The sequence below is a fragment of the Acromyrmex echinatior genome, chromosome 2 (assembly GCF_024713525.1).
Source record: "Acromyrmex echinatior isolate Ae372 chromosome 2, ASM2471352v2, whole genome shotgun sequence".
NCBI classification, from domain to species: Eukaryota; Metazoa; Arthropoda; class Insecta; order Hymenoptera; family Formicidae; genus Acromyrmex; species Acromyrmex echinatior.
The window spans coordinates 9,763,399-9,790,026 of record NC_141853.1 but is presented as its reverse complement, the minus strand read 5'-3'; the positions used below and the strand labels follow the sequence as shown (position 1 = coordinate 9,790,026).

General features: G+C 36.2%; 2 protein-coding genes across 10 annotated transcripts; one reads left to right on the top strand and one right to left on the bottom strand.

Moving 5' to 3' along the window:
• Window positions 1–62: 62 nt before the first annotated feature.
• On the bottom strand, window positions 63–6,754 carry LOC105148013 (adenosylhomocysteinase-like 1). 6 transcript variants are annotated; one of them, XM_087402556.1, is made up of 12 exons: window positions 6,581–6,749; window positions 4,727–4,774; window positions 4,539–4,639; window positions 4,170–4,254; window positions 3,645–3,838; window positions 3,166–3,490; window positions 2,807–2,957; window positions 2,553–2,705; window positions 2,295–2,460; window positions 1,901–2,147; window positions 1,523–1,643; window positions 63–1,427 (listed from the first exon to the last, which is right to left on the bottom strand). In XM_087402556.1, exons 3-12 carry the CDS (start codon window positions 4,554–4,556, stop codon window positions 1,421–1,423), a joined length of 1,467 nt encoding a protein of 488 aa, XP_087258682.1. In that variant the 5' UTR covers window positions 4,557–4,639; window positions 4,727–4,774; window positions 6,581–6,749; the 3' UTR covers window positions 63–1,420. The 6 variants fall into 6 exon arrangements, with proteins under 6 accessions (XP_087258682.1, XP_087258683.1, XP_011057748.1 ...); XM_087402557.1 differs by having other exon boundaries at window positions 3,645–3,826; XM_011059446.2 differs by lacking the exon at window positions 4,539–4,639 and having other exon boundaries at window positions 6,581–6,752.
• Window positions 6,755–7,509: 755 nt separating this feature from the next.
• Window positions 7,510–24,716, top strand: RhoGAPp190 (Rho GTPase-activating protein 190). Of its 4 annotated transcripts, none has more exons than XM_011059445.2 (24): window positions 7,510–7,920; window positions 10,882–11,533; window positions 11,830–12,740; window positions 12,817–13,026; window positions 13,234–13,245; window positions 13,940–14,126; window positions 14,209–14,324; window positions 14,435–14,587; window positions 14,690–14,907; window positions 14,987–15,188; window positions 15,483–15,659; window positions 15,756–16,007; window positions 16,102–16,280; window positions 16,355–16,538; window positions 16,638–16,846; window positions 16,939–17,352; window positions 17,482–17,715; window positions 17,822–18,010; window positions 18,331–18,413; window positions 18,491–18,872; window positions 19,003–19,134; window positions 19,296–19,346; window positions 19,424–19,520; window positions 19,633–24,716. In XM_011059445.2, exons 2-24 carry the CDS (start codon window positions 11,363–11,365, stop codon window positions 19,829–19,831), a joined length of 4,962 nt encoding a protein of 1,653 aa, XP_011057747.1. In that variant the 5' UTR covers window positions 7,510–7,920; window positions 10,882–11,362; the 3' UTR covers window positions 19,832–24,716. The 4 variants fall into 4 exon arrangements, with proteins under 4 accessions (XP_011057747.1, XP_011057746.1, XP_011057745.1 ...); XM_011059444.2 differs by having other exon boundaries at window positions 14,669–14,907; window positions 16,656–16,846; XM_011059443.2 differs by having other exon boundaries at window positions 14,669–14,907.
• Window positions 24,717–26,628: the final 1,912 nt, after the last annotated feature.

Sequence of the window (26,628 nt, the reverse complement as noted above, 5' to 3'; positions counted from 1 at the left end):
AGCTCGCAACCGTTATTAAGAGGATGAGGATGGTTTGAAAAAAGAATAATTTGAAAGATCAATTCTCTAAATGATAGGCGTTTATTTTGTTCCTAAACGTATGGATACGCAAATCATTCCTCGTGCCATGCACGGGGGAGTAACAATGATAACCAGAAATTAACAGGCTGTAATCCACGATAGAGCTTATCGTCTTAATTCGTGTGTCGGTCCTCCCTCCTTAAATAATTATGTACACGAGTTTTGCATTAGTCGCCTGCGAAACGCGGCTGATTTCCGCAGAAATTGCGGAAAACGGCTGATGTATAAATAGTCGCGGATGATGCATCGTTCATGGCGGGCAACGCGTCGCGCATACAATTTTCGTTACTATAAGGACATAACAATATCATTGACTAACATGCATCATCTGCACGCGCTAAGAAATCGTCAAACTTGTATACGTATGTGAATTTGTGTGTAACGTTCGCGCGGGACGTTAAAAGAAAAATTGAAAGGCGCAATGTTATAACTGTGAAAAAATTTTCGACTGAAAGGAAGCATTGAACTGGTCAAACAATATACTCTTGTTTAACTTTTAATGCTCTCGGTCTTTCTTTTAAACCCTGTGCAAATCCATTATACAGATATCATACGTATATAAGTTTCACGTTACTATATTAAAATGTTTGCATCATTTACAAACTATAATGCTATAACTTACTGCAGGTAGTAACTAATGGACAGATACAATTTCAATTACCTCTTCGGTTTGCAAACTATACATGACTCGCATTTTATATTTATATCTACAACAGTATTCAACCAACGGTTTTTCATATGTGGGTTTACTGGCGTGTACAATCTGGCAACTTTTCAGAGAAAGCTTCTCTTTTTCCTCTTTCTCTCTTTGTTTAACTTGACAAATGCAGGTTCTACACTCGCGCATTTTTAACAAAGAAACTGTTACAAGAGTTAGTTGGATGTAAATTCAGTTATGTAAATTCCAGGACTAGACAGAAGTACACGTGTTAGAGAAAATAAAAACGTCTTTGATATGTTGTTCAAAAAACAATGAACTTTTGTTTTCTCAAGTGCATTTTGTCCAGCCCTGGTAGTGGTTTCTAATATCGATTATTGGGTAACTTGTTGGATCAGTGTGTTCAGTATAACATTATTAACGCATTCCTTGCGGATGATTAGCGATAACATAGCGGAATCACGTCGCGCGGATCTCTCTACGAAGGTTGAACCATAAATAAAAGTCTCTTATTGATTTTACGAAAGAGATGTCAGTGGAAAAAAGAAAGCCAGCTTCGGCACAAAGTCAAGGAAGGGTGGCTCGTTTTTTCTTTTTTTTTTTTTAATACTGTGAAAGTGTGTAATGCTGAGTGAGTGTCGCACGTGCTAGTCAATGCCACATTACTCGTCCAATGGTTTTTTAGTAGCTGAAACAGATCCACAGTAGGTGGGTAACACAGGTAGACAAACACACACGATTGCTCAGTCACACTCGTGCCAGAATCCGAAGCTTGATACTAACCGATAGTAATTAGGCTTGAACGGACCCGCTTTATTAAGACCCATATACTTTGCTTGTTCATCCGTCAATTCCGTCAGATGTGCGTCGAAAGTAGGTAAATGTAGTGACGCTACGTATTCATCTACAAATCAACATTACGATATCATACTTTTATCGTCTTACGATATACTTGAATATAAAAAATTAAGTATCTTAAAAAAGTGTTCTAAATAAGGAAAAGAATAATATAAAATCAGAATCATAATTATTTTAATTATTTCAAATTAATTAATTATTTTAATGAATAAAAATTGCTTTGAAACAATGAACCTTCGTTTTTCACTTAACGTATATGATATAAAGAAACGGTTGCATTTTAGCATTTATAGGTGTACTTACCCATTTTCTTCGGCAGCAAATAAACGTCGCTCTTGTATCGTCCTGGTGGCGCGTTAAACAGTTCGATGAGGGCTAACGCTTGTGTAGCGGCAGTAATCGATACCACAAAGGATGGAATACTCGAGCATGACAGATTCACTAAACGACCTTCTGCCAGCAGAACGATGCGCTTACCGTCCGGCCAAATAACATGGTCCACTTGCGATCTGACTTTTTCCCAAGTCAAATCGGGCGTGCGTAAACTGTTCTATTAAAAATAATATTTAAGGAGATTTAATCCTCAGTCTTCCTTTGCGCAAATCATATCAAATCAATCGCTCGCAAATCGGATTGCTATAATTGTCCGTCGCGTAATCGCACACCGCGCGGGTAAAGAAGATAAATTGGGACATACGACGTCTATCTCCGTGTTGCTATGGCCCATGTTGCACACGACGCATCCATTCTTCATCTTGTCCATGTGCTCGCGCGTGACCACATTTTTATTGCCCGTCGCTGTAATAACAATGTCTACATTTCGAATGACTTCATTGAGCTTCATCACTCTGAAGCCGTCCATGCTGTAATGCGACAACACATATGTATAGGATTTCTATCCGACTCAGCGAACGATCTGGTTGTGGAAATTAATCGCTCGGCAAGCGCGCCTTACCTGGCCTGCAAGGCGCATATGGGATCGATCTCGGTAATATATACGATGCAGCCTAAGCCTTTGAGAGCTTGACAGCATCCCTTCCCGACTTCTCCATAACCGCATATCACAACTTGCTTCCCTCCAAACATGATGTCAGTGGATCTTTTCAAACTATAAGCAATAAATTCGATAAGTGCTGAAAACTAATAAGCATCAAATTTAGATTAAACTCATTCGAGATCTCCTTAGTAAGGCGATATACATAAACTCACCTATCAATGATGCTCTCGCGGCAACTATAGAGATTATCGAATTTCGTTTTAGTTACACTATCATTCACATTCATCGCGGGAACAGACAATTTTCCTGCTTTTGACAACTGATATAATCTATGTACACCTGTGACACTCTCCTCGACAATTCCTGAAAGAATATATTCATAAAAGATATTTCTAATATTTTACTCATCCATAAATCAGACATCAAGAGAATTATTTATGGTCGAGTGAATATTAATTTTTGTTAATCATTACTGTTATTAAATTATGACTTTCTGATGTCAAGAATCTTCTCTAACGTACAAGCTACAATAAATTGTAATGTTAACACCAGGCATAGAATAGGATAAAACCTTGAATCATTTTGAACATGGCGTTGTATTTCTTGAGCATCAAGTGAGTAGCATCACCGCCGTCGTCCAATATCATATTAGGCTGCCAATTTTCAGCCGCCACGCATTTATCGATGCACCACCAGAAATCCTCCTCGGTTTCGCCACGCCACGCAAACACCGGGTACCCGGCGTACGCCAACGCCGCGGCTACCTCGTTCTGTGTGGAATAAATGTTGCACGCCGCCCATCGCACTTGCGCGCCGAGTTCCACCAGTGTTTCAATCAGAACGGCGGTCTGCGCGTTGATATGAGTGCATCCCACAATCTTGGCGTTTTTCAACGGCTATGTAAAGATATTAGTCAGATTTTTTTTCTCTTTCTCTCGCAATCGAACGAGAATTTATCTAAAAACTGAATTTTTATTCTCCTTAAAAAGTATCCAAGCGTTAACGATCTTTGTTGTTATCAAAGAGAAAGCGATGCTTTGAGACGTATACCTTATCGTCCCCCGCGCGTTTCCGCAATGCCATGATTCCCGGCATCTCCTGTTCGGCGATCTCGATCTCTCTGCGGCCGAAGGCTTGCTGATTGATGTTACGCACGCAGAAATCTGTGAAGCCCTTCTCTGTCTTCTGGATCTTCTCGCGCGGTGAGACGTCATCCTCGTCGGACGAACTTCCTGTATAAGAGGCTAAGGTAGCGCCAAGTGCCGAAAAACGTCGATTATTAGTACCACATTGAGGTGCAGATGCAGATTATCCTAACGTAGTGACTAATGCAATTGCTAAGTCCGTGTTATTAGGACGATTGCTAATTCTAAACAATTATGATGATAAAATCTATGAGCGATACATATGTAACGTTTTAAACGTTGGTGCTTGCGATTAAAGTACAAACTGATGTTAGAAGAGGATAATATGATATTAATACAGAAGTAAGCTACAAAATGTTTCTTCCTTTGACAAGCAAAACACAGAGTTCTACAATTATAATATTTTGCTACATGTCTAGATCATTCGTACCAGAACTGTAACTGTCGGTGCTGCTAGCTGACAAAGAGCGGCTTCGATAGCGACTGGATTTCTTCAATGCTCCAGACTTGGAATCCTAGAATTTGAAAAGTACAGTCAAGTTCAATAGGTCACGAACGAGTCTCTTTTCTAAGGGGCTGCGAAATGCATTGAGAGAAATTACAAACTGAAAGAGTGCGCATGAAGCTAGTTTGTTGTGCTGAATGTGCACAGATCAATAAAGACGATTAATCTGTTAAAAAAATATTACTTTATCTCTTCACGTCATTATGCATGATGAAATTTCAACAATGTCTCAAGTAGGATTATTTGCTCTCTTGGAGCGAAAAATAATGATAAAGCAAGAGAAGCTCTAATTACGTTTGCTAATCGTCCCATTAGTCTGTGTTATCTAATCGATAAGCGAGAACGGCAAATCTGATCAGCACACACATTTATATGGCGGAAAAGTTAAGGCAGCCCTGCAAGGAAATAGCAAGGATCATTCTATGGCATTAGGAGTACAGATTTACTGTGTGTTTTTTATACACATATATATTCTTACTTACTAATTTTGTTCTCGCGCCGTGAAAGGCATTATTTGATGCCTCTAGGCTCTGAAATCACAACAACCACCATTTCATCATTCAAATGCATCAAAGTGTCCGCAATACAGTCCGTAGTTTGGTACAAAGCTCCCAAAGATTTTCATACTTGTGCGTAAGATATTTTTACGACAGCACTCAATTCTTCGCATTTTATTTCCGTATCTTGCACAATTCTTTTATATCGAGTAAAACGATTTCACAAATCACAAATCAGCATAATGATTGATCATTATGAGATGAAAATTATAAAGTACTCTATGAATGTACAGAGTGAATTAAAAGATTACTATCAAAGTTAAGGAACATATAGAAGAATAAAATAACTTTCACACAAATCCATGTTATCCAAAATAATCTTGAATTTATAAATCTGTTCTTTTAAACTGAACTTCTTGCACAGTTCATATTTCTTTCTTTTCTTCCTATAAGAAAAAACTGGAAAAATCAAGCAAAAAAGTTCAACTCATCTCTTATCTTATCTAATATAATTTTTGAAGGAGACTCAAACAACGCATCAATGAAATAATCATTAGAAAATTATTCTATTTCAATCTCTCTGTACACTTTTTAACTTTGACAATAAACTTTTGAATCATCCTTATAGAGAATTAGATAAAACATTTGTTTCTAAATTTTTTCTATTTACAATTTTGTACATCGGATCAGTTGGAACATACTCAGACAATTTGAACAATTAGAAGCTGTTTCATGAATTATGCTATCCCCATTAATTATTCGTCGATCATTTTGTTTGCACTCGATACAATTCACGTGGTGCTGATTGTGCCACGCCTAAATGGTGTATCTAGGCTTACGAGCGATGCATGAGTGATTGGTACCGAACCTACGGACTACTGTGTGAATAATGCTCTATATGTGTAAAATAATATAAGCACAGTAAATGCCAAGTCATGGGCACTATCCATAACCGCATGCATTCACTTCTCAAGAGTTGCTCTTTCTCTCTATATATTTCTTCAATTAGTGGAAAAGATAATAACAATTTGTTACATGTGCCTGGAACAACTGTTAAAGATATTTTGCCTAGAGAAAGAGAACATAGAGTGTTATTCTGGTGCATTAAGATCGAATAACCCTGAATAGGTTCGATCATGTTCTTGCATATTAAGCAAGCTTCTGTTAGATCATTGTTTATTTTTGTCCTAGATAAAATTAATTAAGTGTCCTTAAGTGATTCAATCCAATAATTTATTAAATAAATAAAAATAAAAAAAATATGAAAAGGAGTAAGAGGAAATTTCTTCCAACCACAGCTGCCAAATATCCCGGATAGGCAAATATAGACAGCTCTTAACCAACGCCCATTCATCAATGAACGAGATGACAATTAATGCCATGTGTCCAATTACGTAAGAGCCACATGTGGTCACAAGACTTCAAAGGATTGGGCGAGACGAAAGAAATACAGGTGAGGAGCTGATAATGAGAATGACAGAGACGAACAGGGTAGAAGAAAAAGAGGAGACACACAGGGGAAGAGAGAGAGAGAGAAAGAGAGAGAGACAGAGACAGAGAATGAAAGAAAAATACGAAGAAACCAACGTAAATAAGAGGGAGAAAAAGAGACGAACATAGAAATTTTTCATTTTTGCAGGGCGATATTCGATGCAGAAATTAATTGTCGACGATGGTGTTAAACGCGCGTTCTAGCCTTGTTCACCGATCGACTTTGTCGTGAGAACGGCGGCAAATACGACAGTTGTGGCATACAGCTGTCAAATTGACGCGAACGTCGCTCGGAGCGTGTGGGACAGCACAAGATTTTAAGTTAGATTGAAGACCGGCTCGATTTACCTTCATACTGGATGCTGGATCGGTGACCGGGCCATCGGAAAGCGTGCCTCTCGCTTCTTTCCCGGACGACGTACTGTTCACACCATCCCCGCTGTCGGCCATTTTTCGAATGCACGGCACGCGCGACATCACCCGAATCGGCCGCCAGACGGCACTTCGTGCGACTGCGCGCGTTCAGGTTCGTAGCTACGTTCACGGTGCCCCCGCGTCTCATCTTGTGCATCGCTGCGGTCAATATTTTAGGCTACTTCGACTAAATTCGGTTTTACAATTAAGGACGTATTACATTAATTTTTTTAACGAAAAAATTATGTAAAGATAATAGATTTTTCTACATTGCACTTGAAAAATAATTAGAATAAATGTTACTCAAACTGTAAAATTGTTAAATATAAATATTAACTTTTAATACTGACTTTAATAAACATATTTATTAACTTAGTATATATATATATATATATATATATATATAATTTCTAACATAATGATAATAAATAATTATTTTGGAAATTTAATTTTATTAGTGAATAAAATATTCAAACCAACATATTTTTCATTTTACACTCCGAATTATTTGAGATTTATATTTTGGATTAGACAATACAATAAATACTGTAAACAAAATGTAATATATTCCAATAATTAAAATATATAGATGACGGTAATACAGAATTATTATTATTTATAACTTAAAGAAAATTACTTACAAAATTACTATTAATTATATTATAAATTATTTATTGATAACTAGGTGATAATATTTCACCTTCTCTTTTCTACTTCCGGGGTAAAGGGGAAGAGGGGAGGGAGGAATGCCCCCTAAAATGTATCCAGGCTTGACCACTGACGACCGTACTGCCCAGGCGGAAAACATCGGCGGCCGCCGATGCGTGCCCACCCAGCAAGATGGCTCCTCTACGGGGCGACACTCGGTGTTTGACGTGAAGTTATTTACACACCTGGGATTTCGCGCCGCTCTCGGGAGTCTCGGGGAGACGTGCACAGCCGTGTCGCTGCGTCGATGCGTCGCGGTGCCGCGCGTGCCTAGTGGTAGCGACGTTTCGAGGTCGCGGGTCGTGTCAACGGTGAAAGTAACGTCACGTCGCAACGTCAAACTCCGTGTCTTGTCGTGTCGTGCCGCGCTGCGCCGAGTCGCACCGAGCCGGACGATATACAGTCGCCAAGGAGCGAGATCGTCCTCAGGATCCCGGCGACGACGATAACTACAACGACGACGAGTGCGACCACGCGCCTGTACGGCCGGGTTCCGTTGACGGTGGATCGAGTCAGCGCCCCCCCCTGAGGAGACAGCCCTTGTGCGCTTCCCCCTTATTACTCAGGTAGCCCTCATCGTGTCCTCACTTCGTCGTGTTTTACATCCTGCGAAACGCAGCGACAACAATGACGACGACGACGACGACGACGGAAACGGCGAGCGTCTTGCGTCTTCTACCTCGTCGCTTCCCTTCCCCCTCCCGAATGATGTCCTCGGGGGAGAGACGGTAACTTCGTCATCGTCGTCGTCAGTTGTATACAGTGTATATCGATCTGAAATCTGTCATTGAGACACGCTGGAGTAGACGAGAATCGTCGGTTGCAACTGCGAGATCTCGCGGACAGAGGATTCGTTCGTTTCCATTTGCACCCTCCTACGCACTCGGAGTCTCTCAGTCCCCCTTGCTACCCCGAAGTCGAGTTACTGGTACCCGTGCCGAGAAGATGACCGATGTGGTGCTCTTGTCTTCCACCCCTCCCCCTCCCCCCTCCCCTCCGACGCTGGGATCGCGCGCTCCTCCTCTTCACGTGGGGCGCAAAAAAAGCGGCGTAATGCCCATTTCTAGTGCAGTTTAATTTAATCTCGATTCAATTAATTCTTTATCTTTTTCTAATTCTAAGAATTAGGGGTTAAAGTTGGACTGATGAAAGAGAAGTGAGATTAAAGTTAATCTACATTAATGAAACGGGCACAACGCGATTTAAAAAGAAAGAACCTGCCAGATCGCGCACGGAACTTTCGCACGCTTTCATCAGAGACGTCTTTCTTTAGTTGCACTTTCCATCAGTTTTTGCTCTCTCCCTCTCTTTCTCTTTTCCAAGTGCCGAGGGAGAGAGTCTACTTGTCCCGTTTCAGAATGCGGAAAGTGTAACGTGATACACTGACGTCCATTTTTACCAATGTTGATTTTTACCTTCGATTTGATTTATCCTTTTTCTAATTTTTTTAGTTGAAGAGAGAGAGAGATGAAAAAAAGTGAAAAAAAGTTAAACCGAGATTAAAAGGTGTGATAAAACATGAACGTGGGATGAAGAAATCTATTAAATTCGTTCGTCCTAATTGCACTCTCTGCACCCCGCTCGTTTTCTCTCTCGCTTCCACCAGACGTCGAGTGTAAGTCAGCTTCGTACTCCAAACCTGCGAAAAGTGTGGGAAAAAGTACAGGTAGAACGAGAGCCGGCTAACGCACGCGAACGTATTCCGCAACTACGGAAAAACGGAGTTCTTATTTCGACGAGTAAAGAGCGGAACGTGGTAATCCAGAAGGGAACAGAACATCGAGAATATTTCGCGTACCGTTTGATTCCTCGGAAGTGAAGAGTTTCGATCGCGGTTTATTTGTTGCTATTGATTGGAAAAGAACTGATTTATTCTTATATTATAAATGGACATCTGGTTTTCTCACAATTGTATCCATTGTCGATGCCTATTGATGCAATTAGCATGAAACCGAGCTATTGTGAATAGCTCTTTCAGCGCAATGTATGATTCATAGATGTATTTTAAGAGGTACATTACGGCGGAGCATAAATCTGAGACGATATACTAAAGTAGTTGTTACAGATTATGAAAGATAATTGATAAGAGAACTCTCTAAACTTGTGCACAAATCTGAGACACTGCGCTAAAATAATTGCTTTGAATTAGAAAAGGGTAATTAGTAAGTGAACTCTTTAAATTTGTATACGTAAAACTTAAGATTTTATACTAAAGTAGTTATTACAGATTATGAAAGATAATTGATAAGACAACTCTAAACTTAAGCATAAATCTGAGATGATGTATTAAATTAATTGCTGTGGATTAGGGAATTAATAAGTGAACTCTTTAAATTTGTACGTAAAATTTGAGATTTAATACTAAAGTAATTGCTAATTACTAGATTATGTGAATTAATAGATTATATGAGGACTATTGAGACTGCAAAGCTTGTTTCTATTAATGTAGATTAAATTTAATCTCGATTCAACTTATTCTTTTTTCTAATTCTTAGAATCAGAAAAAGATGAAGAATTATTTGAATCGAGATTAAAATTAAACTGCATTGGTAAAAATGAGTATAAGAGAGCTTTCTAAATTTATAAATTTTAGATGAAGTATTAAAGTAAATTGCTGAGAATTATGAGAATCATGAAATAATTGACAAGAGAACTTTCTAAATTTATGCATACATCTAAAACGATGTACTAAAATAATTGTTACAGATTATAAAAACTAATTCGTAAGGGTACTTTCTAAATGTATACATAAATATGAGATGTATTAAAATAATTGCTACGGATTATGAAAAACGATTGACAAGAGAATCTCTATAAATTTATGTAAACCTGGGATTTTACACTAAAGTAATTGCAGATTAAATAAGACTGTTTATAAGAGAGCTCTCTAAATTTGTAATAAGAAAATTTTCTAAAGTTATGACTCTAAATTGTAAATGTCAGACGATGTATGAGTAGTTAATGTGAATTTGGAAAGATGATTTACAAGAGAACTCTCTAAATGTATGCGTGAGTTTAAACGGTGTACCAAAGTAGTTGTTGGAGATTATGAAGGATAATTGATAAGAAACTTTCTAAATTTGTACGTAAATCTGAGACTGTACTAAAATAGCTGCTAGAGATTATGAAAGATGATTGATAAAGGAACTCTCTAAATGTATGCATAAGTCTGAAACGATGTATTAAAGTCGTTACAGATTATGAAGATATGAAGGATAATTGATACAGAAACTTTCTAAATTTATGCGTAAATCTGAAACTGTGTTTACTACATATTAAATAAAACTGTTGACAAGAGAGATACTAGAATAGTTGCTATAAATTATGAAAGATGATTGATAGAGAAACTTTCTCTTATACGTAAATTTGAAACGATGTCTAAAATTGTTATAGGTTATGAAAAATAATTGAAAACTTTTAAAAATTATGTGTAAATCTGAGACTATTAAAATAATTGCTATAGATTGTAAAGGACAATTGATACGGAAACTCTCTAAATGTGTACGTTTCTCTCATTTTTTTTTCAGATACACAGTGCCATTCCAAAGAACCATTGCTCACAGCTGTGCTAAACTATAAACGCTATGCTTAACGATAGATAGTGTTTAAGGGTTTTCAAGCTCTGTGTTATTTATATTTAATAACGTAACACTATTAATCGCGTTTTTCTATCGTAAAAGACGATAGAGTAGAGATAATCATACGGATAAGAAATCTAGAGGGAATCAGTCGCGCGTAGATGTTTGTACAAAACCCAAGATTTATCTTTGCGAGTAAGCGAATTGTGATTCAAATCATTTAGAGATGTTACCAAAGGGAGATTGAACCAATTTTCTACGCAAAGCTCTAGATTTGAAGGGTAGAATATGACCAAAGGTATAAAGACAAATCTGCATTGGTAGCCAACTTTTTCGGTAGCATTTCGCTATGTCTTGAGCAACGCTATTTAAAAAGAAGGAAAAAGTTTATTTTGACATTTGCTACGAGCGATATCATCGCGTGCTAAACATGGCGAGAAAAAGTGACAATGCAAAGAGCATCAACGTCGCGGTGGTCGGGCTCTCCGGCACGGAAAAGGACAAGGGACAGGTCGGCGTCGGCAAGTCGTGTCTATGTAATCGCTTTATGCGTTCCATGAGCGATGACTACAATGTTGAGCATATTTCAGTATTATCGCAGGTATTTACGTCTCTACATCTCATTTCGTAATCAATTATGGAGATTTTAAATAAAAGAAATTATCGACACATTACAAATATATGAATTTCTCTGAATTAGCTCTGTACAAATTTGCAAAATTTTTTTACATAGTTAAAATATAGAACAATTAATTGTTTAGTGTGTATTGTAGTTATGTAAAAAGATTTACAATTCTATTTACTAATCAATTTGGAGAAATTGATATATCTGCAATGTATCGATAATTCCTTTAGTTTAAGGTGTTTACGTTTCGATGATCAAACATTTTATTGCAGTCTGACTTCAGCGGACGTGTGGTAAACAATGATCACTTCCTGTACTGGGGTGAGGTGATGAAAATGGCAGAAGACGGGACGGAGTTTCAGTTTCAAGTTATAGAGCATACGGAATTTATAGACGATGCGTCGTTTCAGCCGTTTAAAGGCGGCAAAATGGAACCATATGCGAAGAGATGCGCCGCTACGAAGATTACAAGCGCGGAGAAGCTCATGTATATCTGTAAAAATCAGCTGGGTATAGAGAAAGAGTACGAACAAAAAGTTCTACCTGACGGTAAATTGAACATTGACGGATTTTTGTGCGTATTTGATGTGAGTCTCGTGCCGAATAGGGCAATAGAGAAGCAGGTTGAGATTGTGGCGAATATCTTGAATAATTTGATGAAGACGAAAAAGTCGATAGTGCTGGTAACGACTAAGAACGACGATGCGAATGAGCAGTTTGTCAAAGAGGCCGAGAAATTAATAATGCGCAAAGAATACAAGGGATCGATTTTAATCGTCGAAACCTCGGCGCACGAGAACATCAACGTGGATTTGGCGTTCATGATTCTGGCGCAGTTAATTGACAAGACGAAAATGCGCAGTAAAGTGATACCATTCGCGGAGGCAGCCAGAGCTAGGAAGGAACTCTTGGATGCATCGACGGAATCGTTACAGAGATTGATCCGGATACATGTAACTGATTATCGCGCTTTGTGGTCGCAGGCATCGAAGAAATTAGCGCAACTCAAAGAATTCTCTACTTTTGTAGAATTATTCGGTATCGAAGCGACGCAGAGATTATTTAGAAGGCATATTAAGAAATTGAAAGACGAACAGATAGCGAAAAAAATACAGGGCTACTTAGATATGTTACCGGATATACTTCATGAAATTTGTCCAGATATATCGAATTTAATTAATGAGTAAGTTGATAATACGAATAATAGGTTTCTCTTACAAAACCTTTTGCGAATTGATAACTAAGATGCCGTTTTGCAGAGAATGGTCGGCGGTGCAACAGTACATAAAGACACATCCTGATTTTGATCAATATTTCTATGAATGTCCCGAGGATATACCGTGGATCGATTGTGATTTTGGAGAAAACAACGGCACGAAAATTCCATATGACGTGCTGGAGACTCCCGAAGCGGAAACCGTATTTAAAAATCATATAAATGCTTTACAGCAAGAGCAACGGCGACTAGAGTAAGTTATTTTTACACAGAACTGAATCCAGTCTCTTTAACAAATAAATATTGTAGAAACAAGTCCACATATATTCTATATAGAACTGATGAGTAACTAATTAATAATTAATATATTATTTTATTTAATGATCTAAAAATATTCTAATAATATTCATATACAATTTACTAATGCTTTGCTTTATTCTGGGTGGCGTTTCTTGTGCAGACTTCCGAAAAGGTAATTTCTGCTTTTTTTATTAGGTGTTGGAATTAATTCGTAGCGTTTTACAAGTGATGGGAAGTACTTTCATTAATGTATTTTTTAATGCTCATGTGAAATAAATAACATTCTTTCATTAAAAAACGCTACGAATTAATTCCAACACCTAATATTTGTTTTTTTTGTTGACGATATATAATACTATATGTATTTGAGTCGGAAATATTCTGTAATATTTACTGTGCTAACATTTGTGTAACAGTGTGGGTTTATATATTATGTAGAACGATAGATTTTCAAGGTATTTGTGGTCGGAAATCAATATTTGTCTCAGCCATTAAGTCAATTTACTTATAATACATGAATTACAAAGATAATTTAAGAAAATTAAGATCAAATAAAATATCTTTATTACATTTATGTATATATATATATATATATACACACACATACATACATACATACATACATATCTACACACACACACACACACACACACACACACACACACACACACACACACACACACACACACATATATTGCAGTGAATTATTAATTTCTATCGTAAATATAACTGGCTTTTATAATAAAATAAAAACAATGGTAAAGCATACTTTAATATTGTTATAATCATTTAATGTTATGTTCGTGACATGTTCAATTATTATTTTAAAAAATTCTTTTTTGTCAATTATAATTAATTTTCATTAGGTGGAAGAAACAATTTAAACAATTGTTGGAGGAAACTGGTTATGTTACGCCTGGAAAACATTTGTCTGAAGTTAGAGTTTTATTTATGGGTAGGGAATGCTTTGAGGAGCTTTCTCATCATGATTGTCAAGAAATTTATGATCAGCATCAAAAAGAAATTATTGAAAAAGCAAAGCACAATTTTCAAGTAAGACGTTTGGAATAAAACATATTATTGTATTATATATTACATACAGAATATGTGCAATCAGTACTATAATACGTTACAGGAATTATTGTTGGAACATGCTGATCTATTTTATCATTTCAAGAGTATAGCTCCATCGGGAACTATTACACAAGATGATATAAAAGAAATTACAGACGCATTATTGGATGATTTTAGGTACGTTATGTACTGGATTTATTATATTTTTAAATAAATTTTTCTTCTAATTCTACATTATACGGGAAAAATTTTTTTGTATAAATCAACTTCAATTTTTATGCTTATAGATACAAAGCATTAGATAGATTAGATCAAGATAGAAAGTTAATGTTATTTCAACATTTGGGATTTGTACATTGTCCTATAAGGGAGCATTGTCCTGCATATCCAAATTGCATGGACGCACTTATAGAAAGAATACTCGGAACGAAAGCACACAGGTAAAGAAGTTAATATTTCGTCATGCATGATTATATAGTATGGAATTATTTCATAACACAACTCTGAAAACGTTCTAACAGACCTTCCTCATGGAATCACAGTAGTCAGTGGCAGTTAACGTCGGACAACAATCAATTAAATTTAGTTATACTTGGAAGTAACGGGCTAAGCGAAGAGTTTGCTCGCGAAATAAGGGCACAAACAGATGATGACGAAGTGGAAATAGATTGTCAACTCTACACTCTCGGATATCGCATCATAGACGGCGATGTCGGACTGCCGCATAATTCCTTCACTACCTCCGATTTTATGCCACATGGTAAATATCCTCCTGATTGCATCTCTGTATATTGCAAAAATATTATCTACATACAATGGATATGTCTTTCTCGTTCTAGGATCTTTTTGTATCTATTCGAATGAAGATTCATTCGAATACATTCGATCTTCTTTAGAGAAAACCTTGTTATCAAATCTAGAGCAAGAGGATAGACTACCATTTCAAGGATTGCCCATTGTAATAATGTTTATACCAGAAGCTAGTATTGATGAAATGGAGGCCATGAAGCTCAGAGAAGAGGGGCAAAATCTCGCCGACAGGTATATTAATCCTTAGTACACAGTAATTTTCTCGTTCTTTACTACACATAATAAGTCATTTGGGTCTGGATTAATTTTTATTTTTCTTATAAGCATACAAAATTGATTAAGTAATTCTTACATATATTTTAATGTAGATTAAAAAAAGATAAAGATAGAGATATATTTATTATTTTATTAGCCAAGTGCTTTTAATATTTCAAAGAAAAGAAATGTGCAGGACACAACTCAGTTAATTACATTAATCACAAATTAAAATTTGTCGAGCGTTTAATAATCTTATCGATTTCATAGTTTGCAGTGTCCGTTTATCGATGTCTGCATAGACGATCTGGAGCAGGAGAAACACAAAAGGTTTCCAACTTCATTGGTAAAAGACGCTTTGCAACAACTTATACAATCTATAAATCACAGAGCTGGTTTTTTAAATATATATCAAAGCGTCATTGAATGTTTGGAGCCTGATATTAGGTAGATAGCCTGATATTACGATTATTAATCGTAATGTTTGCATTTAATTAGTTAATTTATATAAGCGAATATATTTTATCTAACGTTTTATTTCAGAATAATAATGTGTATGTTCTGCGGCGATCCTTATTCAGTTGAGAACGTTCTCGGCCCTTTACTCAATCATCAATGCTGCTTTCTCAGCGGAGATAGATCTATAGTTTTGGAAACGTTTTTGGGAGAATGTAAACGTCGTGTTGAAGTCATTATCTCGAGTTTTCACGGAGCCAATGCATTTAGAGATGAATTAGTACATGGTTTTATACTCGTCTACTCCACAAAGAGGAAAGCCTCTCTCGCGACTCTAAAGTATGTACTCGTAACACGCCGTTTACGCATCTAAAAAAATTAATATTTTATTTTGCAGATATTTTTTTATTACATATATTCTTTTGTCTTATAGTGCTTTTTCCACCAATATACCAAATTTGCCAATACAAATAATGGCTGTGACTGATACTGGCGGTGCGAATGCTTTCTTCAGTAACGACTTAAGTCACCTACTTATCACAGAGGGAAACGCAATAGCGGATAAATTGGAGGCGCATTTCATGACCTCCGCATCCAGTTGTCAACAAAAAAGTAAGAAACTCCAGTTTTTATTTCTCCAGTATTTGACAAACTCATTTCCTAACGCATAATTTTGTAATGTACAGCCGCGTTTTACACGCCCTTCTTCAAAGTGGTATGGGAGAAGAAACCGGAGATCGAGCAGGCGTTTAACATGGAGGAACCAGGGAATTTGAATGACAGCGGAGAAGGCACCCTAGAATATTCGGCTTTGCATCCAATGCCGCCACCGCGACATGAGAGCTATCACCTTCAAACACCGGATGACGGGTAACTATTCTAAAAGCGGTTTACTATCTCTAACAAACCGAGCATACAGATCTATTATCATCTAAATATATTTGTGACCCCAAGTCTAATGTCAAGCAGTATGTCTGTAACTTTTAGAAGCGGTTCCGAGTCATACGAACAATTGACGCCCGACGGTGATCTAGGTGATACCGGTTTGACTGAACAATTCGCTGATCACAGAGCCACTCCAAGCGATGACAGTGACATTTACAGCCAGGTTGATTTCTATCGAGAAGAGAGGGAGAGAGATTTAATGAAAAATGAAGATATCACAAATAAACTGTCTGGTCAGTATAATAGACAAAAGCAACTTATATCGTGCAATGTCACAACGCGATTCTTCAATATTTGTCGAGTTATAAATTTTTTTTTTGTATAGGTTGGGTAAAGGACACGTTTATGCACCAAGACGGAGTTACTAACAGTTACTCGCACAGAGCTTTTACGACAGGTCGACGATATATCTCCCAGGCTAAGCCACGGCCGAAAGGCAACAGTCAGACCTTGAAACAACCCGGGAAAATTAATCTGAAGGACTTTTCCAATGTAACGGACGTTATAGCTAGAATGACGATTGGCGAGAAAGACGAGCACGGCCCGAAATTGACAATGGGTCACGCTCCTCTCGCCACTCCGGAACTGGTAGATCTCGGTTCTGAATACGCGCAGGTGAAGGACGTTGTTCCGAACATGTACTCCGCTTACGATGGCGATTATATGTACGCTTTGGTGCAAGATTCTATCGGCAACAATAAGTCCAAGTTGCGTCACCGACGTGAAAAGGGACAGCCATGTAAGATCTTCTTATGTTAGAAATCTTTTGAACGCTAAATTTATGTACAATTATTCATAATTATTATGAATAATTGTACATAACACACAGTTATGAATAATTGTACATAACACATACACAAACACACAGCATACAGCGATTCTGACTCGGAGTGGAGTTCCTTGGAGAGACAAAGAGCGACGGACATTTTGGGCAAAGGAAATAAAAAGCCTTCGTCGCATAAACGAATACGCAAGAAACGCACTGCGATACCAGTCGCGACACCAAAAGTACCATCATTAGCCAGTATGGGTAGCGGGGATGTTGGCCTCAACTATAACATGAAAGACGAGAAGAATTGGCGTGTTGATCCCGCAGAGAGAGGTAAAATTTTTTTTCTCTTTCATCGTTTTTTTTTTAAATATATACAATTATAAATTCTTACATCTTGTGAATAGTGATATTTAACGAAATATCTCTATCTTTCCAGTATCTAGCGAAACACCTGATACTTCCGAATCAAGCGATCCAGAACATACTTCGAGATCCAGATCGAAACAATATAAATACGCAGCAGCTAGTCTGCGGAAAAGATTTTCCGGAAATTCTCTGCAACAGCAATACTTACAACATCCGTTTAATATGAAACATATGACGCAGGAGATGTTCAGCGCCTCTTGTAAGTAACTTAGTGAATTTTAATTTAAGGAGGATATTTGTTGTTATAGAGAGACTTATAAGATATTTTATGACTGATATAATTTATAATAAAATATAATCAGTGTAGAACATTTTCTAATATAATTCTAATGAATTATTTAATACAATCTAAAGTTTCTAATTTAATGGCAATCTGTACATGTATATAAAAAACATATTACATTTTCGCTTAAATCGAGGCTTCTTAATTAAGTTTTGATTTTTTTTTTATTGTTAATGTTTTCTATTAAGTTGCTGTGTTTATGCTTTCGTTAACTTGCATGAAACTTATTATTTTAGCCAAACACAGAGGTGAAAATGCATTTCCAGATGATGAATCAAGTCTAGACGTTTCCTCGCCACGTGAAATTAATTCTCCCAGTGTAAGTTTGTAGCATATATAATATAAATCGATATTGCAGAATGCGTATGTAATTAACTTGCATTGCTTGCTTTTTAGTTCGGTATATTGAATAAGTCGAAGGACAGCGACAAATTAACTAGAAAGAAAGACAAACAAAAGGCAAAGGAGGATGAAAAGTTAGAGAAAAGAAGGCAAAAAGAGGAGAAACTTAAGAAACATGCGGAGAAGGAGAAAGAGAGAGAAAAGAAGAAACAAGAAAAGATAAAACAGACCAAAGGCCCGGGGGGAACACCGATCTCGAGTCAGTCACAGCAACCTTTGATTGAGGATTTTGCGCAGAGCGAAACGAATCGGATACCTTTGTTCCTCGAGAAGTGCGTTCGATTTATCGAAGACGAGGGATTGGATTCGGAAGGGATATATAGGGTGCCCGGTAATCGTGCACACGTGGAATTACTTTTCCAAAAGTTCGAAGAAGGTATATTATTTGTTAAAAATTTTATCTTATTTATATTTTCTATTTTATTTATTTTTTTTCTTAAATCAAATTTATGTATGATGTTTTGTATGATGAGTAACATGAATCTATCATTTTTTCTAACTTGTAGATGGTAATGTCGACATACATTCTTTGGATATTCCTGTAAATGCTGTCGCTACAGCCCTGAAAGACTTCTTTTCTAAGAGATTACCACCGCTTATTGACAAAGAACGCATGAGCGAATTGGAAGATATATCGGGTAAGTTTAATTTTGATCATAAAAATTTAAACAATTTTTCTAAAAATGATTTTAATTGTTTTTAAAAGTTCTTGGATGTTTATTATATCATTAAATTTTTATTACAATTATTTTAACAAAAATCAAAGTATTTTTAAGCACATGTTATGCTAATATATCAGGTGCACGAGGTATTAGCAAACCTATGTCGGCGACTTGCATGAACATGGAAGGTTAGTACTTTTATTTTATAGATAATAGTCGTATGACTTAAATTAAGATTAAATCCCAAAATTTGGAATGATTGCAGACCGAAGCGGGAGACTGTTAGCCTTGCGTATGATGCTCAACAAGTTAAATCCAGTAAACTTTGACGTTCTTAAATTTATCTTCCAGCACTTCGTGAAGTAAGTGAATATTATGAAGATATAATTGTTAAATCTTTTTTCATAGTCATTCTAATCGTATCTTCCTTTATCTCTATAATTTGTACTATAACTTAAATTTATACGTCTTCAGAGTTGCGGAGAATTGTAAACTTAATAGTATGGACAGCAAGAACTTAGCGATTTGCTGGTGGCCTACATTACTACCGATCGAGTTCAACGACCTCGGCAGATTTGAAGCTATGAGGCCGTACCTGGAAGATGTAGTCCAGACGATGATCGATCAGTATCCCTTTCTGTTCTGTGGTGAGGATGCTGTTGTGATGGTGTAGTGACGAAATGCGTTACTTAACTGTGCAGTGCATAGTTCTCAGCGTCCATACGAAACTACAGTATTTCTTGTGGACAATGGTGGTAGAAGCGGCGCGTCCAGCCGAGACCTCGCAATAGCGCGCCTGCCTCGTAAAATAACCCAATATTTCTTTTATACGTTGTCGACAGTTGCGATACAGGCGTAAACGATTGGTCTCAAAATATAGTTTGTTAGTTATTAATATTAAACTTCGCTTTAGCACTCGTAATACAACTAATACAAATCCCACGTAGATGTAACGTGGACGAACAAAGTTTATTTAAATTATTCGCATTCGTTCATTTCCGGAATGTGCGACAAGCAAGATTTTTCCTTGTGGAATCGATCGATTGATGGTCCTAAAATGATGGTTATTCGTCGCGTGCGCAGATCAGATAATACAAGAATATTAAGAGTCAATCCATGTGTCATAAAACAGTGTGCATGTATCATGTTGGATGTATCCAGAGCGATGTATTTATTGATATTGTATTAGGGATGTACGACTCGATATTTGATAATAGTGATTAGCTCTTTATGTAGTTAAGAAAGTAAGATCGATGTTGCTTTTTTATTCGCTTTTTTTTGCTCCGTTTTTCCGTTCTCTTTCTTCGTGTCTTCTTGTCCACATTGCCAAGAACGAAAGTGCTGAGCGCAAAGTAACGACATTAATGTAGTCTCGTTAAAGAGACTATTATTAGTATTTAAAGGAGGGTGTGTCAAGCCCACATTTATGAAAGATACGAAGCGTATATAAAATGAGATTTATCGTCGAATATTATATATTATATATTACATAGCAACGATATCAAAAATGTCAGAATTTTTAGCGTGTTTCTTTTTTAGCCAATGCACAAATCGCCTCTCAAGTGTATTTACTTTTGCATTTCTATCGATGTCGATTATCTCATGCAAGAATTTTTAAACAGTTTTTATCCGCGTATCAGGACTGAGCGAACTGAAACGACGATACAATCCGTATATTCATTCCGTCTAAAAAAAAAATGGTAAAGTAAAAACGAAAAAAAGAAACACGAAAAGCGTTACATGTAATTGCACAATGTCTTGACAAATAGCGATAACATGCGTATGCGAAAACAGAATAAAAAAATGAGAAGCATTTCGTACACGCAGCTCATACAGACACACATAAAAGTGGAATCGAAATAACTTAAGAAATATTTAGAGCTACGAACAATACTAAGATTTCTTAAAGTGGATATGTACATAGAATTTTAACGATTTAAGATACATACAAAGTTTGTAAGACAAGACATTAAATTCATAGACTTTTTTTCCGAGTGTAAAAGAAGTCCATTTTATGCAAGAAGCAGATGTTTCTTCGTTCGTATCTTTGCAAAAAAAAAACGCAGAAAGTATTTATTAGCACGCTACTATCGCGCATAAGGGATTCAGGACCGACGTTTAGTTAAATGAAAGAGAAGTACCATCTAACTTTTTATATTTAATCGGCCATGCACACGTTAATTTATTTTTTTCGCTGTTCGCTTTGAATTCACACGAATCCGCGGATCCAGCGGGTCATTTTCGTAGGTGTGCCATAACTTAAATTCGATGTTAACGATCGTAACGGCAGATGTATGCCTTTTGGCGGCTCAACATTCGAAAGTAAGCGTGTCGTTTAAGAGCTGACCGCGAGCGTTCGCGATCGCAGTGTATTGCCGAGAGATACTTAAATGTCGCCTCTGAATGTTGGAGCCATTATAAATAAAAGAAAAAAGGAAAAGTACACTCGCGCGCGCACACATAACACACACACACACACACACACACACACACACACACACATATACACACACACACTTTTATAACCCGAAGATTAATCGCAAACATTCCTGTAAGGAACGTCGATGTTACTTTATAGTCTCGCGAGAGACGCGTTTCAATCGAATCGAGTCCATAAAATTCATGAGAGAAATCTTCGTCAAGAGTCTCGTAAGAGAAAAAGATAAAAAAAAGAGAGATCTTTTTTTATCGATACGGATCCTCGTGAGAAACGTGCATCTCGCGAACTCAGCCGCTCTGTATTTGTAAGGAAATCGTTGTAACGATATTTCTATAATCGACGCGTCGTGAGGACGCGCGCGACGGGAAGAAGAAAGAAGGATCGTACATTCCCCATTTAGTCGTAAAAAAAGAAAAACAGATTTTATACATTCGTACGTACGTAATTGTATAATGTTTCTTAAAATAAGTAGGGAAAGACGTCGATGTTTCACATGTGGGATTTCGAAAGACGTCGAAAGACGTCGCGCCAAAAAAAAGACGTCAACGACGCGACTTATTCACGTCGACGACGACGATGAGCGAAATGGCGCATGTCGGAGTTAGGAACGCTCGCTTGGGAGATTTCGATATTAAGAGTTATCTTTATCTATTCTACATGTTGTCTATTTTACGTGTGTCGAATAGATAATTGAGTTAGAGCACTTAGGAAATTTTTCCCATGAATTAGATCGATTTGCACCAACTATTTCATTGTTTAAATTGTTTAAAGAATTAGACCAATTACTTAAAAAAATGAAGATTCTTTTTTTTAGAAAACTGATCAAATTAAAGGAAAAGAATAGAAGACTGAATAAAATCAAATTATTGTACAAATAATTAATTTACCTTGCGGCGTAATCATTTTTTTTACATTTACTTAGAAAATTCTTTGAAACAAGTTATAAAGATATGAAAAAGAATATTTTTCATCTTCGAAGTATATTTTTATTAATACAAGTAATAAATAATTTTTAATTATTTAGCATAATAAAATTAATAAAATTATATTTATAATATTCATTTTTATATTCTTCCAGTTTGCCTAAATACTTTTGTGTGGTTGTACACTTTAACATGCTTATAAAATAATTTCGTTAATTTCTTGAATTTTGATGAGTTTTGAAGTAAAATTATCTTCAAAGTCTGTTATTTTTTAAATAAAAAATCGATTGTTTTCCTTCTACACTTATATCAAATCATTTCTTCTTCAAAATAACTGCATTTCTGACTAAATATGGTCGCGATATCATGCAAATAAGATGAAGAAATTTTGTAGGATACTTTGGTCTAATCCTTTAACAATTGCATATATCTGTCTTAGCGTCAATAGATTGTCTCCACTTTTCCGCGTTATTAGAACTCCCTTTATATTGAGGTAACACAATCTACGGAAAATGTATTGTAATTTTAATATTGTAATTTTCCAACTAAAATTTTTGTCAATTCGCCGTTGGTGCAACAAATCTACCATGCGTGTTTCGTATAAAGTGTTTCTCAAAATTTTGTGATTATTTCTTATATAACTATCGTTTATTCAGAAATTTAGCACAAATTATACGATTATATTGCGACGATTGAAGAGTGCGACAGTGACTTAACTCATCTTTAAAAAAATCTCATGATCGAAGGAGGAGGAGAATTAAAGAATTGTATGCCAAATACTATTTTATGATGAGACATCAATCACAAAAAAAATTCAAGTTGAGAATTGAATTATTTAAGAGATATGAAGGATGAAAGTTCATTAAAGCTTCTATACGCTTGAAGCATGAATTTTTTATGTCAGTCTGATAATTTAATTTACATATTTTTATCAATTCAAACAAACGTTCAATTCTATTTTGAAAACGAATACAATATTCTCTTTTAAACACTCTCTCAGTCAAGTTACTGAATAATTTCAAGAAATAAATAAATTTCAATAAATAAATTGTTAATGAGCTGGGTCACTGTTGCATCAAATCTTCCAACTGTGGTCGCACCTCGTCGCATTCTCGCATCCACGATGTAACGGTTAAGCAATAACAAAGAAACGAATGTAGCGATTAAATATTCGAAGAAATGTGTACTCGATGACGAGTACGTGTAGCGATTGCGAGATTACCACGTTCCACGTCCTTCGCACAGCGTCATTCATCATCAACCTCAACATCAACAACAATACCAACGTTAACAACGTCATCAACATCGTCATCAACGTTATCAATACCAACATCATCATCATCATCATCATCATCATCATCATCATCATCATCATTGTCGTCGTCATTACCATCATCCCTGTATGCGTATCCATCGAGCGTCTTCTCTTTCGCGAAGCCTAAAGAGGAGGAGAAAAATCACTTTTCTACGATACGTCCGTTAAGATTTCCGCTTGTCCTTTCTCGCTGTCCGAGGACGGCCCGACGGCGGCCGGCCTCCCCCGTCGAATATAACAGATCCTTAAATTATCGTAGCCTGTGATAAAGACGTAGGCGAAAATGGACCCCTTGCTTTTTCCCGTTTTATTTATGGCATCGACTTGATGTACGAATGTATTATAGTTGTACAGTTGCATCGGGATGATGCGTGTTGTAAACCTCCTTGCTTTCTTTGCGTTTTTGCGCTTCTTTCCTTTCTTCTTCTTTTCTCTTTCTTTTTTTATTCGCATCTCTTCCTTTATCGCTTGTTACCATTTTTTGTGAGCTTCACCCGTCCTCGAACATCTCGTTTGTTGCCCGTAGCCTTGATTAAATACTATGCGAGCACCCCTGAATCTACGGGCGGTGAATCGTGAAGAAATGTAGGAAACGCGCAAGAAGCGGCTCTCAGTTATGGCGGTATCGTTAATTTATTGCATAATAACGATCGAACTTTCGTTTGACTGATAAAATAAAACGTGGGATCTCAATTTTCCTCGTTCACGAATCAAGAAATATTCGTGTGCCGATTTCTTTCAGCATGCTAGTTTAGTTTTTGCGATATTTTATATTTTATAGTTCGACCTTCAGCATAATAAAACGCAAAAACATATTTATAGCATTATATTTTTGTATTTCTTTTATGAAATAATATATTATTTGCTTTATTCTATCAAATTTTGGATAATTCTTTTTCTGTGGCCTCGTTTCTCACCCGCGAGACCTACGTTTCTTCATAGGAATGTAAGCCGAACCGATGGTGTGTGAGTGCTTGAAGTATTTTGTGAACTGAGAATTAATACTTGAGATTTGATAACAATAGCGATAGCCTGTTAACCATGAATTAATAATGAGAGATTCAATGAGAGAAAAAGTTGATAAGTAAAAATAAGTCAATCCCTTTTCTAATCAGTAGGAGAACGATCGAGATTGGATCTACGGTTTTATAAGAATCTTTGATAAATATTGGATTGCGGATAGCTAATAATTAAATAATAATAATAATAATAATAATAATAATATTTAATAGCCGTTTGTATCGAAGGTGACTAACGAGAATATTGACCAAGATAGGACTGCTAATTTCTACCTTCGCTGAAATCTTTTCAAACGCCTTCAGTTTTGCACACTGAAGATCCTAGCACTTCGGATCTGTTCTCTTTATCTGCATCTTCTTTTCCTTCCCTTCCCTGTCCCCTTCCTATCTTTTGTCTAACGATATGTATTTATTTTGTTTCTCGCATGTGCAGCTGAAAAGAACAGATCTCCAGCTTCTCGTGATTTGATCTAAACAAAATGCGCGACAAATACACGTGCGAAGTGATGGAGAAGGAGTGCAGCTCGCAGTGCTGCTCGCAAAGTATCGATGCCGAAACTCGCGTCCGAATCGTCTCGCCGACGATGCAGAAAAATTTAGCCGATTCCTCGATTTCGGAAGACTTATCACAAACGTGATAGCCCTCACCCCTTCCCCTTTCCTTCCGCCCACCCTCGCTCTTTCCCTCACAAATGCGTTTCCACCTTTCCTTAATTACGCGTTTATAAATGTCGTCATTTATATACATGTAACGATTTTTGTAAATAATCGGTATACATATATAAATATAATTATATATATATAAATATAAATAAATATATATATATAAATTATATATATATGAAACACGCAACGTGTAAATGGACGAAACCTGTCTTCGTTGTATCGATAGTCTTATATCAGACTTGTATATGAACGGAGGGACTTTTGATTATTAAAAGTTTCCTAGAGTAAAAAAAAGAAAAAAGCGGAGTTTTTTCTGCGTGGCTTATCGCCACGGTATATGTGTAATTATAATATATAAATGCATGTCGAAACGTGGATAATAATTAAAAAATTTATTTTAAGTAAAATTCTAACATATTATAAACACGAAATGATAATTGACAGTTGTTATTTAACAACTTCGCGCGGTGAGCGAGAAATTTACTATCTGAAAAGAGTTGTGAAAGTATTCAAGCTATAATCAAAATTTAATAACACTGCAGCACATTAGGAATAATCTTAATCTTAATCTTAATAGTTAAATCTTAATAATTAATAAAAATTAATAATCTTGCTTTTACTTTTTTGTTTATCCATTAGATAAATTACCACATGGTTTAGCCGAAGATGGAACAATCAGCCCTAAAAATTAAAAAAAAAGATAAATAATAATGTAAATAAATAGTAATAGTAGTTTTCTAAGAGTTAGAAAAAAGATAATAGTAATTGAACCAAAATTAAAATTAAATTAATATAGAGGTAGAAAGTGATATGGAGACAACTTCATCAACAATGTATTCGAATATATTATCTGACATTATCTTCTGGTCTCCTTGAGGTCGCATCTTGTGTTATCAGATAAGTATACACCAGACGTATAATAATAAGAACATGTATATATACCCAGCAAATGAGAATGGATTGAAATGAATTGAAATAGATTCAGATTTTTCAGAAATATTGATTCACGAATGTTAAAATGAATGCTTTTCAATCCTGAATATATTTTTATTCATTTATAGGAATTGCATGAAGCATATTTCTATGCCTTTCAATCTAAAAATAATA

What these genes read in the sequence shown, in the direction of transcription:
- LOC105148013 (XM_011059446.2), bottom strand. Translation starts at nt 6,709, where the DNA reads ATGTCGCGCGTGCCGTGCATTCGAAAAATGGCCGACAGCGGGGATGGT. An exon ending in CGCGAGAGCATCATTGATAG is followed by an intron (nt 2,706 to 2,806) that starts GTGAGTTTATGT and finishes TATTGCTTATAG; the next exon opens with TTTGAAAAGATCCACTGACA. An exon ending in TTTGCTGCCGAAGAAAATGG is followed by an intron (nt 1,644 to 1,900) that starts GTAAGTACACCT and finishes GTTGATTTGTAG; the next exon opens with ATGAATACGTAGCGTCACTA.
- RhoGAPp190 (XM_011059443.2), top strand. Translation starts at nt 11,363, where the DNA reads ATGGCGAGAAAAAGTGACAATGCAAAGAGCATCAACGTCGCGGTGGTC. An exon ending in GCATTATTGGATGATTTTAG is followed by an intron (nt 14,325 to 14,434) that starts GTACGTTATGTA and finishes TTATGCTTATAG; the next exon opens with ATACAAAGCATTAGATAGAT. An exon ending in GCCTCTCTCGCGACTCTAAA is followed by an intron (nt 16,008 to 16,101) that starts GTATGTACTCGT and finishes TTTGTCTTATAG; the next exon opens with TGCTTTTTCCACCAATATAC.